The sequence below is a fragment of the Prionailurus bengalensis genome, chromosome A3, assembly GCF_016509475.1.
Source record: "Prionailurus bengalensis isolate Pbe53 chromosome A3, Fcat_Pben_1.1_paternal_pri, whole genome shotgun sequence".
In the NCBI taxonomy this organism is placed as follows: domain Eukaryota; kingdom Metazoa; phylum Chordata; class Mammalia; order Carnivora; family Felidae; genus Prionailurus; species Prionailurus bengalensis.
Genome location: NC_057354.1, coordinates 28,267,242 through 28,276,504, shown reverse-complemented (window position 1 = coordinate 28,276,504; position 9,263 = coordinate 28,267,242). Strand labels below are relative to the sequence as shown.

Sequence of the window (9,263 nt, the reverse complement as noted above, 5' to 3'; positions counted from 1 at the left end):
AAGGGAGAGCCCTGCTTAGGGTCAACTCGGTAAGTTAGTGGCAAAAATGAGATCAGCCTTCAGGTCTGTGCGGGCAAGCAGAACTGGAGGATTCTGCCCTTCTCCGCATGACGCGGTCTCTCTGCAACGTGCCTGCCCCTGTGAAAGTCTTCCTTGTGGCCTATGGGGCTTTCTAGTCTCTCATTTTCGTCTGTGTAGCCACATTGCAAAAGCAATTTATGAAGGGAAGGTGTCTGAGAAGCAAGAACAGGCCCTGGGTAGGAAAAGAGTCATTTGGCCCCAGAAAGATTTCAACTCTAAAGTCTCAGAAATGGAAGGAGCTGCGCAGAAAAGAAGAGTGGGAGCCTGGCAACATGATTTTTGTATTGACATTTGGTTCTTATAATAACATCCAAAATGCGTTCTGTTCTTATAGCGCTGCAGCTGCGACTGCATCGGGCCGAGAGTGTATGTTGCCGGAGTGTCCCTTGAGAAGTGTGCGGGAGCTGGTGGTGACAGAGACACACAGACTGCTCTTTGGGACCTATACGCAGCCGGGTGGAGAGCTGCAGCAGGTGCCTTGGCTCTGACAGGGGGTGGGGAGGCAATCCCAGCCAGCCTGCAAACACATGGGCAGAGTCCCTCGCCCCCAGACCGCAAGAACACGGCTGCTGACGGGGCCAGCGGCGGCAGCTCCAGGAGAGTGGAGGGAAGGCTGGGATGTTACATTCTTGAGGCCTTCACAGGTACATATCATCGTAGCCCGGCGGGGGGAGATGGTCTGGGTTAGGTCTGGAACGGAAAGAGGGGCTGGTGAGTTGGGAGTGATGGCGGGGCCAGGGGCGCACAGGCAGACGGGGCCTCAGCAGAGGGAGCCTGCCCTCCAGAACGACGTGGTGCTCTGTGGGGTTGAAACGCACACGCTCTACAGCCATGATCCTGACTCTCCCACCCTGGGTAAGTTAATTCATCTTCCAGGGTCTTGATTTCTGCATCTATGCAATATGGACAGTAATATGTACCCCTAAGTGTTGCTATTAGAATCCAGCGTCCTGACACGGACTTAAACTTCAGTGAGTATGAGCAGCTCCTCCTCTGAGTGCTCCCTGAGGGGGCTGGAGGAAGGGAGGCACTGAGGGCTGGGGAGCTCTGGGGAGGCATCAAGCACGGGGCCCGGAGGAGGCTCCACTCCCTCGGCAGTGGGGGATGATGCAGCCAGTGGTGACTCCGCACCTAGAGTCAGACTGCTTGCTCCCGCAACACTGAGCTGAGCTGAGCTGCCATCAGGCCCTATTTCTCAGCGGGCCTGAGTGAGTACCTACCCAGACGGGCTGGTCCCAATGGGTCCAAAGGGGTCAAAGCGTGCTCCTGGGGGCACAGCGCCTGGAGGAAGACGGTTTGGGAGGCCCGAGGATGGGTCAATGAGTGCTCTCGGGAAGCCAGATCTCAGGGGATCCACGATCATGCCACCTCTCCGACACCTGAGGCAAGAAGAAAAGGTGGGTAAGCAGGTGGGGCAAGGAGCTGCTGGAGGAGAGGCGAAGGAGGTGAGTGGACTAAAAATGCCTGGGATGTGTACTCTGGAGAGCTCAAGCAGACACTGATGGACGGCTGCCCGAGAGTCAGCAGGAAGTGGGCAAGAACAGGAACACCAAGAGCACACCTTTCCCGGCATGTACGGCCTGCCCTTTCAGCTTTCCAGGCTGCCTGAACCCACAAAACTGAGATCCCTGCCATGTTCTACATCCAAGGGGGACAACTTGATCAAGAACAGGTGCCAGAACTTGCCAAGGTCAACGGAGAACCATCATAAGGTTCTGGAGGGCACTATTTTAGGTCTAAGGACTAGTAATGGGATTGGGACAATTCCGGATGATGGCTTTCTTGCAGTTTCCTGAGAGCGCCTCAGGGTGATCTAGGACTGCACGTGGACTGCCCAAATCTGGCTCCTGACAGCATCTGTCCCTCATGGAGTTAGATGCACCTGACCTCCTGTGCTCAAAGCAGGATGTGTGAGCTGATGTTCCCCAAACTTTGCGGCCACTGTGCAAGCTCAACTGCAGGCTCATGCGATTTCCCACTGTCTAAAAATGAGGTGCTCAAGTTGGGGTCGCTTTGCAACACAGGTTGAAATCTACCCGGAAGCATTCAGAGAAGACAGGGCCTGGCTAGGCTGTAGTGACTTTGTTGGGTGCACGACAGAAGCCACACACACAGTCTACTGGGGATCAGAGACTCCCCTGAGCAAGTGAGGTGACTGCTGAGGAGCCCTGAACTGCCCTTCAGTCTGTCGCCCACCACGTGCTCCTCAGCCTGCACCTGAGAAACCCTTCCATCCAAGGGAGGCTGCTGTCCTCCGCCAGGGCCAGCGGGGTCAGCTAATGACAGGGGAGTTGTCTGCTGGCTTGCTCGGCGCCTCCCCCACCCCGCCAGCAGAGCTCTCCCTCACTGCTGCAGGCACGGCAGAGCGGAACAGCGGCGGGGACTTCTCAGCCGCTCAGCCCCAGCAGCCTCCTTCACCCCAAAGCAAGGCTGACGAAAAGCTCTAAGATTAGAAGGTGAGCTGAGGCTGAAAAGTCACAAGAGTAAGTTGTGTTGCTGCCCCCTCCTTGGCAGGACTCACCCAAAGGGGTCCAGATCCTCTCCCCCGACAGCAAACGGGCCCAGGGGATCACACCTGAAACAAACAAGGGACAATTACCACAAGTCCCATAGCAGCCAGGTGCCTGGGCTCCCGAGGGATTGAACCCAATGCCCGTGGGGTCACAAATGCACTCCCAGGTATGGAGGACAGGGGAAATCCCCGCATGAGACCATAACACGAGGGATATTTCAAAGTGGTCTTTGGCACAGACTAATATATTACAAAGGCAATATTGAAAAGAGTTGAACACAAAGCTAAAAACAAGGAGACCTCAATACTGTAGAAAATAAACGTACTGACAGTGGTTAGTAACCTCAAGATAAATTTTATTTTATTTACACTTTTCTCAAGTTTCTAAACTTTGTATCACGAACCAAGAACTTTCAGATTAGAAAATATCCTAAAAACAAAACCCAACTCCAAGACTAAGACTTAAAAGCTTCCAGGGATGGAATAAGATGGGTGAGCACACAGCCAGAACATTATGGCCTCTCCATGACATTTCGATCCCACAGACACCGTGTATCTGTTTATGCGCTGCCCACTGGAGGGCCACAAACCACTGTAACCTCTAAGATTTTTTTCACCTCTACACCAAGAACCCACTTTTGTTCTCACTGGGAATGCATGAGCTAGGAGCATAAATGAGAGCATCCTTTCTGGAAAGCAATTCTGTACTGTCTAATATATACAAAACACCTGTGTCTTTCAAAAGTCTTAACGTATCTTTATACTCTTTGATCCAATAGTTCCTTATCTAGGCATTTATCTTAAACAATACATAATTCAAATTAAAATATCACCATAAAGACTTTAATCAAGGGAACTGGAATTGGCCTAAGTAGGGACCAGTTAGGCACTTTATGGTGGATCCCTAAATGCAATTGTGGAGACAATGTTCTCAGAGGTTTCAAAATGATATGAAAAGGGGAGCCTTGGGTGGCTCAGTCAGTTAAGTGTCTGACTTCAGCTCAGGTCATGTCTCACGGTTTATGGGTTTGAGCCCCTCATCAGGCTTGCAAGCTGTCAGCGCAGAGCCCGCTTTGGATCCTCTGTCCCCCTCTCTCTCTGCTCTCTCTCCCTCAAAAATAAACAAACGTTTAAAAATAAAATAAAATAAAATAAAATAAAAAAATAAAATAAAATAAAATAAAATAAAATAAAATAAAATAAAATAAAATGATGTGAAAAAATGCTTATGCTCTAGTGCTAACTGTGGGGGTGGGGGGAAGAGATAGCCTAGGAATAGCCCAGGGAATCAACTGTGAAAAATGTGTGCGGGGGCATGTATGTATAAATAAAAATTGAAAGAAGCACAGAGTGACAGTTACTCCTGGGATGATTTTCTTTATGCTTTTCTGGTTTTTTCCTACAAAACAAAAAATACTTAAAATTTGCAAAAGTGTGCTTTGGAACCTGCTTGGAGACCTAGCAAGCAATACAAACCTTGCAGTTCTGGAGGGGGTGGGGGTTCCTGCCAGACCTCAGGAGAGCCTTGTAAATAGCAGCTAATATACACTTACAGGTAAGAAGCCATTAATTAAAGAACTGGGAAAAAATCCAAAAGGAGATGCTTCTTCAGTCAGTTCTACCTATCATGCTGGAAAGGATACTGTGATTTAAGTGGATGTGGCTAGGTTTCCAAGGGAAGGAATTTTTCCTGATGTAGATGACTGTTCCCGAGTCCTAGTTCAAATTTGCTGGTGGCCTCTGTTAACATCATGCCACACTGTGGATGGACAGGGGTGCTGGAGAGCACCGAGTGTATCTCCATGAAATGGTCCACTACAGGTCAGCAAACAGAAGGGGCTTCTAATGGCTATAAAAATGCCTAGGAGAACAGCACCTTATAGCTCCTGCAACACATAGCCTTTTCTCCTTTTCTCTCCTGGGCCACAGAGCACGGGACGGGGCAGGGAGAAGGAACAGAGAAGAGAAACTGGAAAAGGCAGCTGCCAGGCCCGTGGCAACCATTTGTGTACTTGAAATTGTCACAGCCTATCCCTTGACTCAACACTTACCACAATCTTGCTGCAACACACGCACGCACACTTCTGTGAATTTATTATGCACATGCTCAGAACCCATTTTAAAATAGTCTCAGTCCTGGGTCCCCTGGGTGGCTCAGTTGGTTAAGTGACTGACTCTTGATTTCAGCTGAGGTCATGATCCCAGGGTTGTGGGATCGAGCCGTATGTTGGGCTCCATGCTAGGCGTGGAGCCTGCTTAAGATGTTCTCTCCCCCTCTCTCTGCCCCTCCTCTGCTTGCACTCTTTCTCTCTCTTAAACATTAAAAAAAAAAAAAAAAAAAAAATTAGTCTCAGTCCAGCAAGTCCCCCTGGCTGTAATTTCTTGTTGACCGTTCTTTTGAGGGGAATGCCTCAAAAAAAAAAAAAAAAAAAGTCTCAGTCCAGAATATGTTGAATGAGGCTACAGGGATTAAAATAAAGCTGATTTTTGTATAAGGTCTCTGAAATCAAGCCCCTCCTTCAACTGATAATCAGCTGAAGTAGAGTGTTATACACTAACGTTGTAGGCCAAAGTGCCTGGCTGGGCCCACATGACCATATGATCCAGGCTCCAACAGGGCCCCCCCGAAGGGATTTGAAGGTGATCCCGAACACACACGATTTCCTCCTTCTGTGCTCCCCTCTCCTCTTAGATAAAACCGACACCCACTCCTCTCTTGGGCACACAAATCCCGCTGACACCACTCTAACAGCTACACGGTCTGGCGACGTGGAAAGGCCTCGGGACTGGAGGGCAGAAGACGGGCCCTGTGCTCTGGGTGGAGGATGATCTAGGTGGTTGGCAGGGGTCTGTCACAAACCTCTGCACCTCAGTCTTTTAAGAAGACTGGAGTCTAAGAAGTAACACTCACAGGGCCTGTTGACGATGACACAGCCGCAGCGGGCACAGACAGACATGCTGCCAGGCAAGGCCTGGAAGAAGTGGGTAACAGCCACTGCTGCTATTTACCAAGAGCCTGCCCTGTACTAATTTAGTTTTAAAAAAACTAATTTTGAAAATGTAATCTCCTCAACAGGTAATGCATCTACCCGTTTCAAAATTCAAGACTGATAAAAGACCCACAAGTCCATCATCTTAGGCTAGATGTGTCCTGGAACTCAGAATTCTTCAGATTTAGAAAGGTCAGATGGGTGTACCTAACTTCCATCGTGTAACACTCCCAAGCAGCACCCGGGCTATAACAAATACCCTCATGTTTCTGCAAAACGAATGCCTATTCACATGTAAGTGGGATAAATGAATGTATGAGGAGCTTCATGCCACTTCAGGACAGGGTTTGACACCAATCTTATGGAGAGGAAGGGGGAGAGGAGGGGAGAGGAAGGGAGAGGAAGGGGGAGAGGAAGGGAGAGGAAGGGGGAGAGGAAGGGAGAGGGAGGGAGGGAGGGAAGGACGGAGAGAGAGGGAGAGAGACAGAGAGAGAGACAGAGACAGAGGGAGAGAGAATATATCTCAAGGTCCATGCTCAGCGCAGAGTCCAACATGGGACTCAATCCCACTCGATCCCTGGGATCATGATCTGAGCCGAAATCAAGAGCTGGACGCTCAACGGACTGAGCCACCCAGGTGCCCCTCAGAGCTCCCTTGATATCAGAATTGTACATAAAAGATTGTGGGCCCACAAAAGCAAAAATTCTCCCTTTCACCCTTGTTCCCCAGCCTACCAGGTCTTCCTACAGACAACTAAGATACCAGCTTCTTGTATGTCCTTCCAAAAATACTATGCATAGACAGCAAATACGTATCTCTCCTTTTTTAACAGGTGGATGCACTGAGCGCCTTATATACATTATCATATTTCACCTTTGCAGCAGCCCTCTGAGTACGTATGATTTTTATTCTTATTTTACAGATGAGGAAACAGGCTCAGAAGCAAGGTTTCTTAAACAAAGCCACATAGGTGGTAAGTGGCCAATACAGTATTCATCCTGGGTCTGCCCAACATCAAAACCCATCCATGCTCAAACTGATGTGTTGAGACCATTTACATTTAATGTGATTTTATGTGATAGGTTTAGATTTATAGCTACTACCATTTATTATTCGTTTTCCAAATGTTCCCTCTGTTTTTCATTCCTCTGTTTCCTCTTTCTTTTTATTCAATTTTAGTGTTTTTTACTCGATCTCTTCTTAGAGTTTTTTCCAAGTGGTTGCTTGAGGGATCAAATATACAGACTGAACCTCTTCAGTCAAATTTGAAACAGTATTTTACCATTTCAAGTAGAAGGCAGAGACAGTAGAAGGCATATACAGGTCCATTCATTCTCCTCTATGTTACAGTTGCTCCCTATTATACTGACATAAAGTGAAACGTGTCATTTTTGCTTTCAACTGTAAAACACATTTTAGAGAATTCAAGAGAACAGTTCTATTTACCTAGACATTTACCATTTCTATTGCTCTTCCTTCATTCCTGATGTTCCAAGTTTCCATCTGGTATCATTTCCCTTCTGTCTGAAGAACTTCCTTTAGCAATTCCTTTTGAGAAGAGCTGTTGACTATGAATTCTTAGTTTCCTTTCACTAAGAACTCTTAATATCCTTCAGAAATAAAGTGAAATATTTGCTGGATACAGAATTCTGGGTTGACAATTCTTTTTTCTTCATACTTTGAGAACATCTGTCCACCTCTTCCTGGTCTCCATGATTTCTAATGAGAAATCCACAATTGTTCACGTTCTTATTCTTCTATAGGCAAGTCATTGTTTTTCCCTAGCTGCTTTCATGATTTTTTTTTTTTTCTTCATTTTTAGTGCTTGGCAGTTTGATTATATGTCTGCACATGGACTTTCTTGGGTTTACCCATTTAGGGTTTGCTGAGCTTTTTGAATTTGTGGGTTTTTTGCCCAAAATGTCTTTTGCCAAATCTGGGGAGTTTTCAGCCCTTATTTTCTTCGAATAATTTTTCTGTACTGTCTTCTTTCTCCTCTCTTAAGACTCTGATTGCCCCTATGTTAGACCTTTTATAATTGTCCCACAAATCCCTGAAACTTAATTTTTCAATCTGTGTTCAGACAAGATAATTTCTATTGCTCGGTCTTCAAGTTTACTCTTTCTTCTGTTATTTCCATTCTGATATGCCTTCATCCAGTGAGCTTGTTTTGATTATTTTACTTTTCAATTCTAAAACTTCCATTTGGTTCTTCTTCATACCTGCTATTTCTTTGCTGAGACCTGCTGTTCTGTTCAGTTCAAGACAGTCTGCCCTCACTTCTTGCAGCATTTTTATAATAGCTGCTTTCTGTTTTTGTCAAGATAATCCCAACATCTGTGTCATCTCGGTGCTGGCACCTGTTACCTTTTTGTGAGTTGTGTGAGTTGACGTTTTCTTGGTGCTTTGTATGCCCAGTAATTTAGAATTGTATCCTGGAGGCTCTGAAGAATCCTGATATTTCTGTTTTAGCAGGCAATCAACATAGCTGGCTTCAGGATCCAAGTTCTGGTTTCAATGTCAGTTGTTTTCAAAGCCTTTGCAAGTGCTGTCCAGTGCTGTACCACGTATGTGCTGCCAAGCATTGTTTGGACCACCCAGTTCTACTCAAACTGTGATGCGCAGATGCATCAGTGGGGGATCTGGCTAAGGGCAGGTTTCTTTTTTTTTTTTTTTTTTTTTAAATATACTTTATTGTCAAGTTAGCTAACATACAGCATATACAGTGTACTCTTGGTTTCGGGAGTAGATTCCCGTGATTCATCACTGACATACAATAACAAATGTTCATCCCAGCAAGTGCCCTCCTCAATGCCCATCACCCATTTTCCCCTCTCTCGTGCCCCCCCATCAACCCTCAGTTTGTTCTCTGTATTTAAGAGCATCTTATGGTTTGCCTCCATCTCTGTTTGAAACTATTTTTTCCGTTCCCTTCCCCCATGGTCTTCTGTTAAGTTTCTCAAATTCCACATATGAGTGAAAACATACGATATCTGTCTTTCTCTGACTGACTTATTTCACTCAGCATAATACTCTCCAGTTCCATCCACGTTGTTGCAAATGGCAAGATTTCATTCTTTCTCATTGTCAAGTAGTATATATAAACACATCTTTATCATTCATCAGTGGGTGGGCATTTAGGCTCTTTCCAAAATTTGGCTATTGTTGAAAGTGCTGCTATAAACACTGGGGTACATGTGCCCCTATGAATCAGCACTCCTGTACCTTTGGGATGAATTCCTAGTAGTGCTATTACTGGGTCGTAGAGCAGTTCTATTTTTAATTTTTTGAGGAACCTCCACACTGTTTTCTGGAGTGGCTGCACCAGCTTGCATTCCCACCAGCAGTGCAAGAAAAGGGCAGGTTTTAATCCAGAAGATCACGAGTGGGACTTGAGATTCTGTATGTTTCACAAGCTGAGTGAAACGTGACTGGACTTTGCTAGTCTGGGGAACACCAATGACTAAGACTGCCAGGGTACAAGTTCAGCTGGGAAATTCTGGTAGCCTAGGATTATTTACTCTGTTCTGCTAAGCGTAGAAATTTAGGACTGGGCACATGGAGATGCTGAGGACAGTAGACAAGAGTGTGTGTGCATATACACGTATGGCAGCAGTTACAGTGCTCTGAGCAAGCAGAGCACTAAACCTTCTCTTTTCCCCCTGCTGAGGATATCCTG

The 9,263-nt window shown here is 46.4% G+C and overlaps 1 protein-coding gene across 2 annotated transcripts in view; it reads right to left on the bottom strand.

Moving 5' to 3' along the window:
- Positions 1-343: 343 nt before the first annotated feature.
- PSMF1 (proteasome inhibitor subunit 1) overlaps positions 344-9,263 on the bottom strand; it is a 47,014-nt gene continuing 38,094 nt past the window's right edge. For both annotated transcript variants that reach the window (XM_043602697.1, XM_043602698.1), the window contains exons 6-8: positions 2,603-2,656; positions 1,302-1,460; positions 344-771 (exon numbers count right to left, since the gene is read on the bottom strand). In XM_043602697.1, coding sequence (XP_043458632.1) covers positions 720-771; positions 1,302-1,460; positions 2,603-2,656 — 265 coding nt within the window. In that variant the 3' untranslated portion in view covers positions 344-719. The remainder of the gene's footprint in view (positions 772-1,301; positions 1,461-2,602; positions 2,657-9,263) is intronic.